The 19153-nt window shown below is 47.1% G+C and overlaps 9 protein-coding genes across 9 annotated transcripts; 4 read left to right on the forward strand and 5 right to left on the reverse strand.

The window, feature by feature from the left end:
* Positions 1-122: 122 nt before the first annotated feature.
* On the forward strand, positions 123-4042 carry B0J16DRAFT_310933 (uncharacterized protein; the record flags this gene model as incomplete). The annotated part of the gene is made up of 6 exons (XM_046124992.1): positions 123-303; positions 354-819; positions 880-1010; positions 1069-1391; positions 2473-2661; positions 2712-4042. The coding sequence occupies 6 exons, from the start codon at positions 123-125 to the stop codon at positions 3930-3932; spliced, it is 2511 nt and encodes an 836-aa protein (XP_045977540.1). The 3' UTR covers positions 3933-4042.
* Positions 4043-4809: 767 nt separating this feature from the next.
* On the reverse strand, positions 4810-5953 carry B0J16DRAFT_349752 (S-adenosyl-L-methionine-dependent methyltransferase). Its single transcript, XM_046128949.1, has one exon. The coding sequence runs from the start codon at positions 5823-5825 to the stop codon at positions 5064-5066; it is 762 nt and encodes a 253-aa protein (XP_045977541.1). The 5' UTR covers positions 5826-5953; the 3' UTR covers positions 4810-5063.
* Positions 5954-6235: 282 nt separating this feature from the next.
* On the reverse strand, positions 6236-7140 carry B0J16DRAFT_418545 (uncharacterized protein; the record flags this gene model as incomplete). The annotated part of the gene is made up of 2 exons (XM_046133772.1): positions 6236-6786; positions 6883-7140. The coding sequence occupies 2 exons, from the start codon at positions 7138-7140 to the stop codon at positions 6385-6387; spliced, it is 660 nt and encodes a 219-aa protein (XP_045977542.1). The 3' UTR covers positions 6236-6384.
* A 481-nt stretch (positions 7141-7621) lies between these two features.
* Positions 7622-9484, forward strand: B0J16DRAFT_375891 (serine carboxypeptidase S28-domain-containing protein). Its single transcript, XM_046130737.1, has 2 exons — positions 7622-8430; positions 8480-9484. The coding sequence occupies exons 1-2, from the start codon at positions 7683-7685 to the stop codon at positions 9349-9351; spliced, it is 1620 nt and encodes a 539-aa protein (XP_045977543.1). The 5' UTR covers positions 7622-7682; the 3' UTR covers positions 9352-9484.
* Positions 9485-10881: 1397 nt separating this feature from the next.
* On the reverse strand, positions 10882-11438 carry B0J16DRAFT_324705 (uncharacterized protein; the record flags this gene model as incomplete). Its single annotated transcript, XM_046125846.1, has 2 exons — positions 10882-11236; positions 11410-11438. The coding sequence occupies 2 exons, from the start codon at positions 11436-11438 to the stop codon at positions 10882-10884; spliced, it is 384 nt and encodes a 127-aa protein (XP_045977544.1).
* Positions 11439-11694: 256 nt separating this feature from the next.
* B0J16DRAFT_324706 (uncharacterized protein) lies at positions 11695-13200 on the forward strand (the record flags this gene model as incomplete). Its single annotated transcript, XM_046125847.1, has 1 exon — positions 11695-13200. One exon carries the CDS (start codon positions 11695-11697, stop codon positions 13198-13200), a length of 1506 nt encoding a protein of 501 aa, XP_045977545.1.
* A 479-nt stretch (positions 13201-13679) lies between these two features.
* Positions 13680-14021, reverse strand: B0J16DRAFT_389090 (uncharacterized protein; the record flags this gene model as incomplete). Its single annotated transcript, XM_046131792.1, has 1 exon — positions 13680-14021. The coding sequence occupies one exon, from the start codon at positions 14019-14021 to the stop codon at positions 13680-13682; it is 342 nt and encodes a 113-aa protein (XP_045977546.1).
* Positions 14022-14693: 672 nt separating this feature from the next.
* Positions 14694-16380, forward strand: B0J16DRAFT_324707 (general substrate transporter; the record flags this gene model as incomplete). Its single annotated transcript, XM_046125848.1, has 6 exons — positions 14694-14928; positions 14974-15171; positions 15225-15786; positions 15834-16076; positions 16130-16321; positions 16365-16380. 6 exons carry the CDS (start codon positions 14694-14696, stop codon positions 16378-16380), a joined length of 1446 nt encoding a protein of 481 aa, XP_045977547.1.
* A 558-nt stretch (positions 16381-16938) lies between these two features.
* On the reverse strand, positions 16939-18878 carry B0J16DRAFT_405516 (uncharacterized protein; the record flags this gene model as incomplete). Its single annotated transcript, XM_046132895.1, has 5 exons — positions 18799-18878; positions 18362-18747; positions 17650-18312; positions 17054-17474; positions 16939-17004 (listed from the first exon to the last, which is right to left on the reverse strand). The coding sequence occupies exons 1-5, from the start codon at positions 18868-18870 to the stop codon at positions 16939-16941; spliced, it is 1608 nt and encodes a 535-aa protein (XP_045977548.1). The 5' UTR covers positions 18871-18878.
* Between the last annotated feature and the right edge of the window lie 275 nt (positions 18879-19153).

The following is a 19153-nucleotide window of genomic DNA, read 5'->3' on the forward strand; positions in this document are numbered from 1 at the left end:
CCTCCACACTGCAATGCAAACCCTTTTTCTTGACTCCATTGTTTTATTCCTCAGCTAAAACGACGTGTCGCATTGTCTTCCTCTTTGTGTGGAACAAACCGTCATGATTATATGCCCCAACAATGGCTGGGCTTCAACCTAACATCTGGGCTGGTGTGGCCATTCCCTGGCTTGCGGCGCTGAGCTCACTTGTTATGCGTGTTTGCGCCCGACGCATGACCAAGATGAGCTGGTGGTTTGACGATTACTTTTCCATCTTGGCATTTGTCTTTGCGACTGGATACTGCAGCATCATGGTTCAGTGTATGCTACACACATACAATTGGTCTGGTTTCTTATTGACACTCGCATAGGGACGTTGCACACATATCTCGGTGTTAAGATCCCGGACTCAATTCCGACTAATGAGCGGGAGGACATCCTTCAACAAGCTCGCTTCCTTGCCTTCCTGAACTCTCTTTGCTATGCCTCATCTATCGCCTGTTCCAAGATAGCTATCTTGTCGCTTTACTGGCGTCTGTTCAGCATCTCGTCCATTCGGATTCCAATTCTGGTCATGCTTGTGATGGTAGTTATATGGATTATCCTTCGAACATTTATGCTCACTTTCCGTTGTGTCCCTGTTCAATCTCTATGGGACTATAGTATCACGGACAAGGTTTGCAATCTCGACAGTGGCCAGTTCTTCCTGGGTACTATTACGACTCACTTTATAATGGACCTCGCTATCCTTGTTCTACCAATTATTGAAGTTGCCCGACTTACCCTTCCCAAGGGCCAAAAGCTTGCTATTGCCGCTTTGTTCTTACTCGGCGCGATGTACGATCAATCTCTGGTGTTGTGGCACGTTTGCGTTCTCTTCAGCTAACTTTGTTCTAGTGTCTGCTTTGCTTCGATGTTTGTTCTTGTCGAACTTGTTAACTACGACAGCAACACCACGCAAATGCCTTACGACTATGCTATGTTCTGCATTCTGGGGTCTGTCGAAGTCAATATCGCAATCGTCTCCTGTAAGTACCGATCGAATTTATACCGTTAGCGACAATGTACTAAATTGTAAATAACTAGCTTGCTTTCCCCTCTTACGTCCCATCTTCATCCACATATTACCTACCACCTTCCTCATGTCGTATGGAAAGAGCAGCCAGCGCATCAGTCGACCAAGCAATGTCATTAAATTGTCAACGATTATCTGTTCAAAGAAGGATAAAGAGATTGATGACTCAAGCTCAACACACCAACTAGCCGACCTGGAAAGCGGACTCACATATGATGCAATTGATGTTCAATATCCGAGAGGGGTACATACCGTTATTTGCAGTCGAAAATCTGTTACTGGTCGGCATGATAATCTGTCGGGGATCTTTGTGCGGAATGATACTGTGGTGGAGGTTGACCACCTGTAGTATAGAAGCACAGAAAATGTTCAAGCAGAAGCAATTAAACTTTTTAGATGACTACCTTTCTAGGCTTTTGTGGTACTATTTCCTCACAGGTGTATCCAAGACCCCGGACCTTAAATGGCAGTCGGGTTCACAATCTGTGATTGCTATTGTTATTGCGTTGTCTTATTTGTATATTGCAGGACCTGCTCCTCAGGAAAAATCAGAACAGTATCCAAGACCTTTTGTTGGCCATTGAGATAGAAAGTGAGAATTGCAGTGGTGCGTTGCACCACAGATATGTGAGACATTTGTTGGGCCTAATTACAGAGGGTCTGAGGGCCTAGACTCAAGACACCACAGTGGCATAGTCTACAATTATTGGCTGGGCGTTGGTTCATTTTCGCAAACACTCAGGAACCTAGACCACTTTCAGCTGATGATTGCTCAATAGTCCAATCTCGCACAAACATATTTGCTTGCGAGTTGATTGCTATTGTCCCTGTGATGGGTTTTTTCTTTTTTTTCTTTTAGAGGAAGATTGCGAAGATTGCACAATACGTCGTTGCGGACCTTTTGTTCCGGTATAAGGTTTTTAGTTATATTACTGGGCTAGTTTTATAGCTCTACTGAAACTTAGAATACTGTTTGTTTTACTGTTTATGGACCTGTTTATCTCATTTACAGTTGCCTCTTACTTTCGTGATGGTACAATTGACCGACCTCATCTCGCACATGATTAAGTCTTCTGGCCTGACGGGCGCTGTTTGTGTATCCCCAACTGCCGTGATCGGCGCCCAAGCTAAGACATTTCATTAAACTCTACTGGTCCGGTGCTTCCAGCGCTCCGACCCGTGCTTGCTCTACTCGTAAGCGACATTACACGAAATGGACTTTCGGGCATCCGACTATCTAAACAAACAAGCCATTTGCAGATTATTAGTTTCACGCACTGACCGCCGGGAAGATCCTCACCCGATGGTTCCGTACTACCTGACAGCCTAACTTTTAAGCATCTACTTAAGGCCCAGGTGCCCCAGATTATCATGTTCTCATCAGCTTCTTAGTATCTCTATCTGTGTCCCACAAGATGAAAGCCGAAAACCTCTTTGTCCTTTTTTCTTACGTCACAGGCTGTGCAGCCTTGGCCAAGCCCAAACTCGTGCGTGAAGTCGATGTTGCTATTGTTGGTGGCGGCGCGACAGGTGCTTATGCTGCCGTCCGACTCCGAGAGGACTACGGCAAGTCTGTGTTGGTCATAGAGAAGGAAGGCAAGCTTGTGAGTAACGATTTCGCAGAGTTATCCAACATACTAACATCATTATCTAGGGCGGTCATGTTCATGCATACAAGCCTAGCGCCAATGATAGACCCATCAATTACGGTGTCCAGGCATACCTGAACCGAGAAGCAACCAAGAAGTTCTTCAAGCGGTTTGACGTCGGTCTAATTGACCCTGATCTGGAGAGTGGTGCCAGTCTGCTCTTCGGCACCAAGAACATAGACTTCAACACCGGCAAGCAGGTCAACGTTGACTATGGGCTTCCCAACGCAACCATTGCATTGATCGAGTATGCTGCATTGGCCACCAAGTATCAGCCTTGGTTTGAGAACGGCTACTTCAAGCAAGGTGACGTCCCCAAGGATCTCCTCTTGCCCTTTGGAGAATTCCTTAACAAATATGGAATGGGAAGCTCCCTGGCAGTTCTCCGCACACTTATCTGGCTATCTGATGCTGTGAACACCCCAACTTGGTTTGTCATGGCCGTAGTCGGACAGCCTCAACTCGCCGCTCTGGGAGGATTCGGTCTGGCTGGTCCGACTTTCAAATACCCTGCGACATATTCCTCGCAAACACTCTATGATCGAGTCTTTGAGCTTATGAAAGACGACGTTCTACTCAAGAGCACCTTGGTCTCCAGTCGTCGCAGCGACAAGGGCGTTGAGCTGGTTGTACAAACACCCGACGGCCAACAGCGCGTCAAAGCCAAGAAGCTACTCTTCGCAGCGACTCCATCTCCCGACAATGTTGGACCATGGGATCTTGACAAGAATGAAAAGTCTCTCTTCTCCAAGTTCACTTGGGAGACGCTGTACGTCAGTGTTGTCGGCAAGACCAATCTACCATCTGACGTGCCTGGTATCCGCAACGCGCCGGATAACGCGACCAACTTCTACCTCCCACACGGCGACTTTGCCGATGCGTATACTCGTGCTGGCAAGAAGGATCTCTTCACTACTCGTGTTCTCGGCAACGCTCGTCTCACTGCCAACAAGGCAAAGGACCTGATCAAACAAACCTTCACCAAGATTGATCAGGCGGGAACATATGATACTACGAGCCCCGAGATCCTGGCGTTTGCATCGCATGGTCTTACGGTCCCCAAGGTATCTTCTAGCGAGCTGAAGAGTGGATTCTATAAGAAGCTCTACGCGTTGCAGGGCCAGCGCAACACGTTCTGGACTGGACTTACTTGGGCTCCGGACTATACTCCGATCCTCTGGGACTTTACTGAGAAGTTGTTCCCTCAGATTCTCGTTGGTATCTAGCCATTCTTAAGTTCTACATACAGCAAAAGGGTTAGCTACTTAAGGTCTGCTGGTAATACATCTAGTAATAAGATGCCTCATAATATATATATTTGGCTTCCTCCTTTAAACGATTCCAGACAGGATAACTAAATGCTGTAAACATGATACTTTTCAGAAAGGGTATAACTTTAGAAAAGTATTTTATGATGAGATGGAGACAGCAAGCCCATGGAGTGACATAAACTGCCATAACGTTGCCCTGACTACCTTACGATCTCGGCTGTCGAGATTGATCGAGCTCTAGGTCGTAGAATACCCTAGCGGCAGAAAATCTTCTTGGCATATATCAGAAGACGGTCGGTAAGTCTTTGACACCCGAAAAGCTGGAAGAGAGTCGATACGGGCCTAGATAAGATTATCCTCCCGCACACTACGTCCCTCTCCCTCGTCCAAAGCCTGCTTCGCCACGATGCTTCTTCACTGACTTAAACATGCGATCGATTGCCGTATTCTGATTCTTGTGAGAGTCCTGCAACTGTCGGGCCTTCACTTTAAGGCCGACCTTTCCAGAAAGATATTTACGGCAGGGAAGACTATCCTGCTTCCGCGATATATGAGCATTGATACCTTCAAGATCAGATTTAGTCTAGTGGACGGCCGAGAGGCTATATGAATCACGCTGAAAGGATGCTGTTAGACGAGCGTCTATTGTTGGAGGCTGGGGCTGGGGGTGGAACTCGGACTATGACATCACAGGAACGTCCAAGTCCTGAGGAGCCTCGCAAACTGCAACAGCCACACTCAAAAAAAGAGGCTCCTGCGCGTCAAGCAAGTGCTGAGGTAGTAGGCGAGACCAAGCAGTTTTTGCACAAAATGTATAAAGGCATTCATATATGCTGGGATGAGAAAAGGTGGTGTAATTTTATATGAGTCAATAGGTACCGAAAAACGCCCCGCGGGCTGCCTCTGCAATATACTACCTGACCGCTTGACCGACTTATTGTGGGCCAAGGTGCGGACAAATATCATGTGATCAATCATTCATGGTGATGCGAAATACTTGTCTAAAACAAGTTGGTAATTGAACCTTTCCGGATCGCAGACGAATCTCGAAGCAACTAGAATGCCGGCAGACCAGTCGCAGGAGATTCATACCTTTTTTGCCACTACGACGACGAAGTTGGGGTCCTTGAGATAATCCTCCCAGAACTCGCGGTCATTCTTCACAAGTTCTGTCTCCTCGGCTGGGGTAACCTTTATCTCAACCAACCCAAGCTCTTTTCCAATATCATCAGACAGCGAGTAAGTCGATTCCATCGACGTAGCCTCGAACGAGAATGGCGGCTCGGTAACACAATTGACCTGATACCTCAAACCGCCAGGAATGTCTGTAACATCGGTGAAGGTGACACCGTATTTACCGTAGCTCATATACGCGGCTCGGATACTCTTTGCCCTTACGCCAACGAACTTGCCTCCAGGCTTCAAGTTCTTGACAACATTCTCATAGATGCTTCGTAATTCGGAAACAGAGGTAGCGTGATCAAGCACCCAATTTGCCATCACGATATCGTAATTTTCTTTGATGTTGACCTGCTCTGTGACTGGCTTGGTGACATCAGCTTCGAACCAGCGAATGCGACCCTGTCGTCCGAGGCTTGTCTCAATCTCTTTGCCCGCTTTCATCATCTCAGGCGAAATATCAACAACATCCACAACCTTCGCCCCAGCGTCAATCGCCCTTCTGGCATGAAGTCCGTCCCCCCCACCAAGATCCAACACTTTCAAGCCCGTACAGTCCCCCAAGGCATTCCTCACAAGCTGACCCTCAAGTTTCGAACAGGGCAGCTCACTAACAGATGCATACTTGGGAGCGAAGGAATCGTATTGCGTTTTTTGGGCGTGTGACATGCTGGGCGCCGACACGGAAGAGTAAATTGATTTGTTGGTTGTTGTTTACTTACTGATTTTTGTGTTGGTTCTGGCAGCATTGCTCAAAACCCCGCTCTTGGGCTCAGTCTGGGCATGGAACGGGATATCTACAGGGATGTCGACACTGGGACATATCGCACGTGACTAGGGACGACCTCTTTGACCCAAAGTAACATCAAACACCAGGCTAAGCTTTGACGATGTGAACGGACGAGGACCCTCTTACTGTTGATGAGCATGTAAGAATTTACAGTGATCGTAGGCTATACAGCTGTCGCTAACGCGTGGACAGGCGGCGTAGGATGCTACTGATGCTGACTCCGCCCTCGGAGACGTAAGTGGGTTTTTTCTCAATATCTTCTGAAACTAACGACCCATAGGATGCCGGCAGTGATACTACATCACTGAGATCAAGCATTCTGAGGTACCGTGAGGAAATTAGGAGGACATACCACGTTTGCAAAGACGGAGGTAAGTTCCAAGGATTTGATGGTTGTACGACAATAAAGCGTGCTTGGGTACCAGTCTTATTGGGAATCTAGGAACAAACAAGAACGACAGTAGCTATGGTTACAGCCGCAAATAGCTTCGTTATACGAACACCAAAAGCACCGCTGTCCGAGGTATCGCTGGGCATAGCCTCACCCGTCAGTGTAACTATATCATCGCCACCAGCGCCACCCGTTGTCCGACTGTTAGATCCTGTCAATGTCACTAGATCTCCTTTACCATTGGAGCCCGTCAAAATCACCACGTCTCCGGTGATTGAGCTCGCTGGCATGTCACTGGAAGTTGTTGCCATCTCTGCTTCCAAAGCCTTGGGAGCAGCCGTTTTTTGCGAAGCTGAGAGGAACTTCTGACCTTTCGTAACAGTAACGGGTACCCAGGTAAAGCTTCCAAAATGAAAATCTTCAAAAAGGTATGCGTCGTGACTGGCTGTCTGTGTGAAAGTCGCTGTGGGATGTCCCTCGTCATTGCCACCAATATTGATCGTGGTGCACGTTTTGGCGTAGGTCTTGCTCATGTCGCATCACACAGAGAAAGTCCAATCCTCCTCGTCAATAGTCATGGCCTCTCGCCAGATCCCAGTTGTAGGGGCTCCTGGCGCGGGAGTCTTGTCGCCCCATGGTCCCACAATGACGGTATCGCGCGTGAGACCACAATCATCGTCGTTCTTATCGTTGTCGCAATCCAGCACAAAGGTAGTGGCGGTAGTATTCGCACCAATAATCTCGGCCAAGAAGTGGCCGGTATATGCCGGCAGAAGCAGCGACGTGGTAGTTTGTAGCGCCATGATTTGGTGAATGAAGGTTTACTGGTGAGTTTGAGCCGTGATTGAGGTAAGCAAGCTCAGGAGGTGGCTCGGAAAGAAACTTTATAAATGCAGGGGTGCATGAGATCGGCAAAGGTAACGAAGCTACCTATTGGTCGACTTGCTTCAGCTTGACCCACGTTTAATCTCACTCGTGTTACCCGACTTGGCATGCGTCATTGTTGAGATGCCCAGTGACATAACCTGGAGTTGGGAATTCTTCCATTTAATAACTGCTATGGGACAGGAAACAAATGGCATGTATAAACGCAAACTTATCCCTCATTAAATAAATAATGTATTTTACTTATAGCTAGTGACTCTAGGTTTGGCATTCATCTAATTGACTTTTGTAATGCGACGCTTTAAGTTTACATGGGACAATGCAATTTTAAAATACCGAACATGCCGATTTTCATTCAAAGCGTGAACATGTCCAGTTATCCCGAGTCCAAAGGGCATGGCCCAACTTAATTGTGTATCCATTCCCAGTCTCGAAATAATCTATAAAAAAGCAGCTAAACATGCATCTTCTCGCCGGTCTCGGGGTTTTTGCAGTTTTGCTACAGCAAACCCATGGATTCGGCCCACGCCAACAGGCTTACTTCGAATCGAAATCAGACTCTCAACTTCTAGCAAGACAAAGCGGAGATGACACAGCCGGTGTGGAAGATGGTGTGTTCCACCAATTGATCGATCACGACAATCCTTCCCTAGGAACCTTTGAGCAACGGTATTGGTACAGTCTCAACTACGCCAACGGCAGCAACCCGCCCATCGTTGTCATCGCCCCCGTTGACGCCGAAGCTGAACAAGTCAAATTCTGGCTGCATGATGATTATGTCATTGGTGGCATGATTGCGAAGCGTATCGGTGCCGTCATGCTCATGCTTGAAAACCGATACTTTGGCAAATCTTCACCCTTCCAGAAGCTGACAACCGAGAACATGAAGTTCTATACCGAGGACCAGATTATCAGAGATAAAATCCATTTCGCAAAGACCGCAAAGTTGCCATTCGCGAAAGGCAATAGCGCCAGGCCAGATCAAGTACCTTGGGTCCAGACTGGTTGCTCAGCGCAAGGGAACCGCGTCTTATTCACAGAAAAGGAATACCCAGACACATTTTGGGCTTCGTGGTCGTCGAGTGCACCCCCTCAAGCAATTCCAGACTTCTGGAGGTATTTCGATGCGGCCAAAGCTTACATGCCCAAGAACTGTACGACCGATGTGGGGAAGGTCATTGACTATCTAGACGACGTTATGCTTCACGGTAAGATAGGATATCAGAGGATGCCACAAGATACTGATACATTCGGCAGGTTCCGCAGATGAGATCCAAAAGATCAAAGAAACGTTTGGCGCTTCAGACCTTAAGCACAATGACGATTTCATGAACTTGCTTAGCTATGGTCCACAAACCTTTCAAGGTGCCAGTTTGCGCATACATGATACGTGGCAATTCTGCGACTATGTCGAGAATGCCCTCGATACCACAGACAAATCGAAACTCCCTGGCGTAGAAGGCGTCGGGTTGCAGAAAGCGCTCGCAGGCTACGCTCGTTGGACTAAAGAAATCTGGATCCCTGGAAAATGCGAGCAACAAGGCCCTTGGAAAGGAGAGAATAACACAGGGTGCTTCAATTTCGGTGACGCTGAAAGTCTGGTATATGCTAACAGGAACCTGGATGCTCCAGGTATTGTCGACACTTTGCAACTCCAATGGCTCTTCTGCAACGAGCCTGAGGAATACTGGCAGACAGGATCACCAAAGGGAACACCGACGTTGCTATCACGTCTGGTCAACAAAGAATTGTTCAGGAAGACCTGTGCACGTTACTTCCCCCCTGGTCCGAATGGCGAAACGTATGGCTTGGCCAAGGGAAAGACAGCCGACTCATGGAATGCCCGGTATGGAGGCTGGAGCGACCCAACGTATTTAAACAGGACAATCTTGGTGAACGGCGCTTTTGATCCTTGGCGAGCAGCATCCTTTGCATCTCCTCAGAGACCAGGAGGCATTCTTGGAAACAGCACCTATGTCAAACACTTTTTGAATCCTGTGGGCAATCACTGTACGGATACATATCGCAATGCTGGGGACATATGGCCAGAGGTCAGGGCCATCCAGGAAGCTGGAATTAATCAGATTGAGGAATGGGTTTCAACCTTTCCTAGACCCAAGGGGAAATAAGCGCCGAGATAGGTTGAGCTAGCTACAGTACTACAATAGTCAAATGTAATTGTCAAATCGACACACAGCCGACTTGTTCTCCCCTAAACAACAATTAAATTACTTAATTAATGGCAAGGTGTAACTAAAGTCGAAAGAAGATAGTCAAACGTTGCATAATAAAGTCCCTTTAAGTTAATGTAAGGTAACTATTCAAGACTCTAGATTCTAAATTTGGTAACCATTGTCTTATTGTAAAGAAACCTAGAGTTAAATTCAAGAAGTAAACGACCCAAATAATCATAACATCGCATATCGCATCCTTTTGCATTATACCCCCCCATGTGAAGGCTGTGGAATAGAAAATATCATCAGTATTAAAGTGTATTATCTCGGGCGCACCCGATTAATCGGTTAGTTGGCATACTCCTCCCATTTCTTAGGATCGCAGTGGTAGACCTCCATCACCTGCTGGTAAACATCCTCCCATGGACATAGCCGCTTCTTCTGTATACTCTCTCTTAAAACTGCGGTTACGCCTATAAATAACAACTCTTGTGGTAGGACCTTCAGGATATAGCTCGCTGCAGCGATAGACGCGTCTAGAAGCGGATGAGGGAGCTTTTGCCATGCTGTGTGCGACCGACCAAGATGACGACTTTTTCCTCCTGGCCGCACCTGCAGGCAGTTAGGTCTTTTCCTAGTCTGATTGTCTGAGTCATTTCAAGATCTCGATAGATAGTGGGTTGTAATAGATGAAGAATGGTACTCAAAATCCTTCCAGCTGAGTCTCACCGAAAAAAAAGTCGTTTATAGCGGAGAGTGTACTCGATTGTGCTCGGTTTAGTTAAGACTTATTTTACCCACTGATTCCTGCCACTGTCTGTCGGTACTTCCACAAATTGTACCTTGTTTAGGGCCTGAATCCATTCAATCTCACTAGTGCACGCCTCAGCGTAATTTAACGGAGGGCGTTCTCGCCTTCCACCCTGAACCAGCCACCAAACTGCGGAGCATTTTGGATTCTCAGCCACACCTAGCTTATGTTGAGATGAAACTTCAAGTGATGCACCGGTAGTGACAGCGTGACAGTTTAGATCAGTGGTGGGAATGGTCTGGACCATCGAGTGATTACCCGGCCCATGTTATGATGCCACAGCTCAGCCAAGGCGGACTCCTTGGTATAGCCATGAAGCCTCTCCGGAATTAACAGCCCGCTTCGCGATTTCTATTGACAATAGTACATCAGACTGCTCAGGGTAGAGACAGAAGAGATTTAAAAGCTTGCTCTTCGTTAACATCATAGAAAGCAGGATATGTTGGAATTTCTTGATGACAATACGCCTTTTACAAAATAGATCATTATCAACTGCCCGCACAAGAGAGGTCTATGAAAATCTCCGTGAACATGCTCAGCGACCCTCTCCAGAACACTGCCACTCCGGAGAGCCCATGTCCTCCCTACGTGCTAGTCGATCAGGAACAGACCAATCACAAGACAAACAAGGCTGAGCCACCCTTGAACGTGTTAACTGCAATTTGCTTACGCCACTACGCGTCTTTGAGAATGCTCTCTTCATCTGTAATATCTAGCACGTCATATGCTTTACTAGAAGCCCTATCTCGGAGAAAGTACTCTGTAAGAGGGATCTCCAGGTTGTAGAAGCCGCACTTAGTGGTGCACTTGAAATTACCTCCGCCCTCTTCGCCGAAAGGAATCTTATCCACAGCAAGTTTAATAAGCCGGTTAATAAATGTAGTTTTCCCGTTCTGTAACGGTCCGATAACCAGCACAGTTACCGGATCCGCACTTCCGGGTAGTACGGTCATCTGACTTGAGATTTGTTTAAGTCTTCTCGCAACACAGACACTGATATCTATAGCTGTTGATTGGTACCCGTTCGACCTGTCAATATACCGTTACTTCTATATGAGGTACAAATAGCTTTCGAATGTATGAAGGAATCCCATCCGGCATCATAAGCTACATGGTTAATACTTCGTGCCTTCTTAAGCCTCAAACTCTATCGGGTCTCTTTTCCTTCAGTCACTAACTACATTTACATCTTGAAGACTGACTGAGGTAACTGAAGCTTCCCATGTGACATGTATGCAGGTTTAGAGGGTGGCATTAAGCTTCTTTATTGTCATAGCGACGTTTGTGGCTGTTTGTCTTATCTTTAGTTTCGCTGGAGCTTTTAGTGCAAAGACATTATAAGTTATAAGTCCAGACCATTCTAGCTACACTGAAGCGGACTCAGCCGCTTTACCAATATATCAAAGTTACTTCAAGAGCTCTTCATCTGATACTACTACAGGCTTGACTAAGATAATGCTTTCAAAACTACAACGAGGCAAGCAAAAATGACGCTCTTATCGAAATGGTACGATGCTCACTCTCGGATGATAAACATCATCATCAACTTCCTCCTTGTCGTTTTTATTCTTCTCAGCTATATATTGATAATTATCCTATATGTTTCTCCTGAATCATATCATATCCGGTCCCTTCTCGAACCTAGCGCCTCTGGTATAAAGCCTGCTACAACTGTCACCCTTATCACAGCTGTTCTAGCAGCTGCAACGTCCAGTCTTGCTACGCGCTGCGTGGAGCAATCGCTATGGCTCAAACTAACATCGCGCGCTGCCAAGAAATCCCTTACTGCAGGGGAGTCTCGACGTCTCGCGCAATGGAGTATATCACCATTATCGCACTTGACATATGTCTTCGACGGAGATTCATGGCGGCTTAAGTTTGGGGGGATCTTGCTGATAGCACTCGCAATTGTCGGCCCTGTCCTTGTTTCCGGGATCTCTCCCGTCGAGAGCTTTAACACTAGTCAGACGTCACAGGAACGTGATACAGATACTTGGGCAGGATGGCTAGGTACAGCAAACAACGCGTATAATGGTGGGAACTTCCAGGATGTCCCAGGGATCACCGCTGCCTTAGCAACTCTCAGCAACTTGAGTGCTCCCGCCTCGCCAGTTTGTTCGGACTCGAGATGCCAGGTTGATGCTATTGTAGCGAGTATCCAAGCCACTTGCGATCACAGTTCTTTTAAATATTTGAATCCACCTCTGGATCCCGACCAAGATTATTACAAATTCTGCAGCGATTTGAATCCAGATATCTGTACAACAGTTGGTGGGTGGGGCCCGTTCTCATACGCCAATTTCAGTTCTGGCTTCCCGGCTGATTGCGGCGAGAGATGCCCAGTAGGAGACTTTGCCGTGATATTCGGAACGTTCATCAATGGAACAAAGACGGGAAAGGGGCCTTGGTATCAAAACATTGTCGACTGCTTACTGAGTTATGGGACGATTCCGATTCATCAAGTTGGCCAGAATACTCCAGTACTTGAACGCCGGAACTTCGAAAAAAGCAGCCATAAACTAGATACCAGTGTTGGACCTCTCCGACGCATCTACACAAGTGAGCACCAGAGGTCCCCGTACACTTTCAGCGCCAGTAGCGGCACTAGTGATGGATCAGACACGCTGTATGACTCAGCTGTAGCAACTTTGTTGCTCGGAGAGAAAGCGTATGCATCGGCTGAAGAAGTGGCGAGACGCATTGAAAATATTTTTGATATGGCAACGGCGTTAGCCTTTAGCCGGGCGTCGAACGCCTCAGACTTGACGATTACAACACGCAAACCTGTTACAAAATATGTGTACGACAAGCGAGTTCTAGCAATTCTACTGGTTCCATTTTTTGCTACGATCTTGGGGACTTGGGGAAGGTGGAGAGTTGAAGGCACAGAGCAAGTTATTGGATACGATCCTGTTACCATTGCTGAGCGCGGCCCTATTCGAGGGTTGTTAGGTACAGGGAGACAACGATCGCATCCATCGCAGCGCGTTTAAATATAGCAAGGCAGTTGCGTATTCTTGCAATGGTCAAAGGTCCAAACAAGTCCGTCATGATTTGAGAGGGGGTTAAGTGGTGGTCGCATACTCAAGCATCACACTGTCCAGAATGGCATTTAACCGAACAAGCACCTGTCCAGCTATTCAAGGAGTATTTGGCTCTTGCATAGGTGTCAACAGGCTGGAGTACCCATTGGTGAACGCTCTGCTAGCCAACCTGTCGGGGCAGGCTCAGTGCCTTCCTCAATGAGTACGGTAATGGAATACAACCCTTCTTACAGTCGAGCTTACTACAAGCCATGGCGGACGAAAGCAAAGAGGGCCTGTCACTGCAATGCAGTCGTTGCTACTTATGATAACGCGTCAATAAAGAAAGAAATCACGTATGTTTTCTCCATACTCAGCATCTCAAGGTTCCGTGAAGTGGAGACACGTCACTAAAGCAGCTATCTCGCTACATCGCGGACCTGCCATATCTACAGAATGAATCCTGGGTTCGCCTTCAGAGCTCGGAAATAGGCCACGTCGTATCCCAACACCACTTTTGCCTTCTTCTTCTGTACTAAATCTTGGATGTACTGGCGGCTACGATGCCAGGCGTTGAGATCTCGAGTTATCGCCCCCGGGTGGATTCCCAGCTCATAATTCTCGGCAATGTGAAACGTATCGCCCTTCAAGATGGCGCAACCAGTCTCCTCGAGATCCAAGTCCACCACAATTCCACCAGGAGTGTGGCTTGGGCACTGATGTAGATTGAACCCCGGAAAAAGTTCAAAAATCGCTCCGGAGAACGTCTTCCAATTGAATCGGTCTACCATGAGATAGTCAGGCCGGTATGTACCTTGTTTAATACCTGTTGTTGTAGTCCAGAACGCGTTCTTGAGTTCTTCGTGACACCAGATTTCCACATCTGTGCACAGAAAACTTTCAGTTAGACATCATTCAAAACAGGAAAGGCTTGAAGACTTACCGGAGTCTATGAAGTGCTTTGGTCCTCCAGCGTGATTTTCCCAAAGTTAACTTAAAGAGCCTACAGGGACAGATAGAAGAGAGATTAAAGAAAGTTTAAAGTAATTAAACTATTAGTAGATTTAGAAACTTTAGAGTTATATTAGTTAAAGTAGCATTTAAATAATTATATATAATAACTAGTTATAAATTCTCTTTAGGTACTGGCAAAGCGTAAGTGTCTAATCATATTGTGAAATCGACATACAGCCGACTTGTTCTCCCCGTGCCTCAGCCGGATCTCGTCCCCGGGTCTCGTATGTGGATCAACGAAGCCCGGATCTCGTCTTTCGGGGAGTTCACACACAATTTCCTGGGGTAAATCACACGTAAAGTGGATCTAGCAATGATATACCACTAAAACCGCCCCATTCGTCAATCAATCCCAACCATCACGACATCTTTAGTTTTCTTCATTTAAGTCTTATCTCAACACCACCTCGGCCAAATCATGACAGGTTGATCCAACAATATCTTCCACCATGGGCATTTTTACCAAGTTCCGTTTCTTCAATCGCAGACTTGCGCTTTCGTGCGTGCTTATCGCTGTCTCGACGTTCAACTATGGTTTCGATAACCAGGCATTTGCCACGACGCAGGCTATGGATGCCTTTGACAAGCAATTTGGCGTCTTCGATGAAAAGACAGGAAAATATGTTCTTGAACCATATTGGCTTTCGCTGTTTAACAGTTTGAACTACATCGGCTTTGCTGCTGGTGAGTACGCTTCTCACCATAAACTGAGCTTGCTAATAATTTTAGGTGTTCTTGCTGGTACCTGGATCTCGTCGCGATGGGGAAGAAGATGGTGCATGTTCGTTATGAGTGTGTATGCTCTTGTTACAGCGACTATTGCAGTCACGTCGTTCCACCGCGAACAGATTATGGCAGCCCGAATCCTGAACTACGTCTACGTAGGTATGGAGCTAGGCGTTGTTCCGACCTTTCAGTCTGAAATCGGTAAGCAGCAAGACATCCTCAAATTGACACATACCTGTCGCTAACGGACTCAGTTCCCGCCCAAGCTCGCGGCTTCATGGTCGGATCCTACCAACTCAGCCTTGCGATCGGCGGCCTTGTTATCAACAGCATCTGCTACGGAACGTCTTCCCTTCCCGATAACCGCGCATGGAGAATCCCCCTCGGCATGTTCTATATCGTGCCTTCGATCGTTATCGCGGGTATCTGGTTCGTTCCAGAATCGCCAAGATGGTTACTTCGACAAAATAAAGTGGACGAGGCTCGAAAAAGTCTCCAGCAAATTCGAGAGGGGGTATTCACAGACGGAGAAATTGATGCTGAATTTTCGGAGCTGAGGGTCTCTTTGGAGGAAGAGACGGAGCAGGGGAGGTTCATTGAACTTTTCCGAGGTATCAACCTTAGACGAACTCTCATCGTCATCGTCGTCAACTTCTATCAACAGGCTGGTGGTCAAGCATTCGTATCACAGTATGGTGCCATCTATGTCAAGTCTCTCGGAACCATCAATCCATTTGGTTTCAGTCTGATTACATCGGCCATCAGTATAGTCACCATCATATCAATCCTTCTATGGGCAGACATTGCTGGTAGACGGTATGTACTGATATTCAGGAAAGTTAATTAAAGCTAACGAGACACAGCATTCTTCTGATGGCATCATCTTGTACCATGTTTGCTGCTATGGCAACAATGGGTGCCCTTGGTGTCCAATCTCCCGTTGATGATTCCAGGAAGAAGGGAGTAATCAGCATGATGGCTGTATTTGCCTCTGGCTTTGGAATGGGTTGGGCTCCTCTTGTCTACGTCGTGACTACTGAGCTTTCTGCCCTTCGACTTCGTGACCTTACCTCGCGAGTTGGGTTCACTGTTAACGTTATCATGAAGTAAGTTCTCAGTCCCGAATGCATGCCAACAACTGCTAATGCCTTTCTCTTAGCTTCACTGTCAACTTCAGCATTCCGTATCTCATTTATGACAAGTACGCCGGCCTAAACAGCAAGGTCGGGTTCATCTTTGCAGGTATCATGGCCACTGCTCTTGTATTTGTCTACTTTTGCGTTCCTGAGTGCAAGGGCAAGACATTGGAACAAGTCGACTTCTTGTTCAATCAAGGTGTTCCGATCCGACAGTTTGGAAAGGTTAATGCTACTGAGATGATGCGTGATGCACAGGGGGGAGATGGATTGAATAAGGTACATGCTGGTGGGGAGAAAAGTCCTATAACTACAGAAGAAGCAGCTTAGGCTAGACGTCGTTCCTTAAGATGGAGTGGGAGACTTGGAATTCATGTATTTAAGTCTCCAGATAGCTAGTTAATACTGCGGCGCATTGGAATCGGTGTACGCATTCATCTGCAGATCAAAGGGGTCCATTGGAAAGCCGAGCTCCTGGTCCCCGAACACCATGTCGATAGAGTTGATGGAGTCATAGTTGATGAGTGGATATCCAAGTGATGACAGTGTTTCAAAAGACCCATCACCAGTTGATCCCGTCAGATCCTGTGTAGTACCCTGAGTGGTGAAAGACCAGATATCTTGACCCGATGGGATCTCAACGGTTGTTGTCGCGGATAGCTCTTCACTCGTATTCTGATCCGATGGTCGAATAGCTGGGTCTTCCTCCTCCTCATCCTCCGGAGCATAAGCATGCTTCGAGCGACGATGCAGTTTCTCCTGTTGTCGAATCGTTCCTGGGGACGTGCTGCTAAAAAGGCTGTTAGCTGTGATAGTGGCCATGACGGGTGACCTACGGCGAGCCGAGCGATGCATGCCTTGTTCCCAATTGTGGTATGAGGTTTTCGATGTCGATGAGCTGAAACTCTGTTAGTTTCGTTCTTCCAGCACCTGAAATGACTACTTACGCATGAACGAGTCCATCCAACCCCAGAACGACCTCCTGATACAACGGGTAGAATATCTACAAGCCTTTGCTTGATTGCCAGCAAAGATGTGTCCCCATTTAGTGGCAGCAGTCCGGCTAGGTGATCAATTATCTTGACCATCTGATACGTCACCACGGCAGACGTCGGGGTCCCAACACGACTATTCGTCTCCATCTGTCTGATTATGAACCACATTTCTATATACTTGAGAGAAGTCTGCAGACAACGCTGTTGGCAGTAGTCGGTGTATTCTCTTGGTGTCTGGTTCATTGCTTCCGGCGATACCGCTTCCCGTATACCTGGAATGAGGAATCTGTGAAGATCACAACGAGAGCTTAAAAGCAAAGTATGCAGCATCGTATATGCACGCGCTTCGTCCGAGTGACACATTATCATAAGCCTGTTGTCGTTGAGTTGTAATTCATCAGGCAGTGATCCCTGAAAGGATGACAATTCAAGATCCAATGAGCGGAGTCGGTCCCTGCTGTGATAAGGGCTCGTTCCACTTAGGATAACCTGTCTTGTGTATCTTGGCCTTGTCAGTATGGGTATACTTGCTGTCCGAAGTGGCTTACCTAAGAACTCTATCGCGAATGTCGTACATTCTCATCAAGAAAGCCAGCACGTTCAAGTCCGTGCCATCCTCACTTTTACTCCACAGAAACGGTGCTTTTGACCTCGACCCAAGCTGAAAGTTGTGTTGGCTACTTGGTAGACGAATGTGCATCCGTTGCGTTGGACAAACAGTCAAATCCTCAATGCCACCAGAAAATACCTTATCTATTCTATATATCGACCACATTAATCGACGAAGACATTCTTGTTTGATTGCGTCAATGGCTGGCCTCTCATAATTGAGTCTTTTCGTGAAAGCGATTCTTGATGCGATAGAAACTAGGACCCAGACGTCTCCCGTGAACTGCATCGAGAAAAGGAACTCAACGACCAGCACCAGAGATTGTAGCTTTGGAATTGAAAGATCGCCCATTTGGTTAGTTAGCTCATTTTGAACTTGACTTATCCATTTATGGGCCGGCGAAATTTCAGCATCGTACCCCGGTGTAAGTCGTAATGCGGAAGCGCAAATCGCTTTGAGTAGAGTCTTTTCAAGCTTGCCTTGAGTCCACTCCGAAATCGTGGTTGCGCGATGCAGGAAGACACAATCAGCGATGTCTGATTTGTTGAAGTATGTATCCAGATACGTTCGTATAGTGCTTTTACTCTCAATTTCAAACGCACTGTTCGCGTATCAGTATTGACCGGAGATAAGCCAGTATATGGACATACCAGTTCGTCTCATCAACTGCAGCGGGCGAGATGTCCATTGAAGCCTGACTAGGCATTGATCCATAGTGTGTCTGAGGAGTACTGGTTGGCGATTGATGTGCTTCCACACCAATATCTATACTTGACGAAGCAGGATCGTTACTGAATACACACTCCTGTCCTAGCGACTGACATCGTTTACAAGGACTTGTTCCTGAGCATTTAGACTTGGCAATACGACAAGGCGTACAGGCACGGAGAATTCTTCGTCTTTTAATGCCCGCCTGAGTCAAGTCCTCGCCAGGACTATTAAGTGACTCCTCAGCTGTATCATTCGTAACATAACTGCACGTCAACTCTAGACGTTCACATCGCATGCACCCCGAAGTACGACGGTCGCATTTGACCTAATGATCTTGATTAGTGGAGAACCCCTCAAAATGCAACAATGCACCAACTTTTCTTGCTCGGCACTGTTTACAGGCCAGCTGCAGGGATGGCCTCCGTTCATTCGGCGAACTGACATCCATTGTGCGAGATCCGAACGAGTTCCTAGATGATCTCGGTCGGTAAAGTTGGCAAGGCCTTTATAACAATATTGATAACAACGACTTGCTATGCTAACTGGGCTAACTAGATCTAGCCTGGCAGCCTCGAGTGGGCCAATCACAGGTCTAATTACACTGGTCTGCACTTTCCCCGCATTAAATCAGCAAGCACGTCAACTCAGAGTCAAATGGCGAGGGGCGACATCCGGAGTACGAGATCCGGGTCTAGCTATGACAGCGTTAGTCCACAACTAGATAACTGCAG

Source organism: Fusarium flagelliforme (assembly GCF_020744385.1).
Source record: "Fusarium flagelliforme strain FIESC 12 MPI-CAGE-AA-0113 chromosome Unknown B0J16scaffold_8, whole genome shotgun sequence".
Classification (NCBI taxonomy): Eukaryota; Fungi; Ascomycota; class Sordariomycetes; order Hypocreales; family Nectriaceae; genus Fusarium; species Fusarium flagelliforme.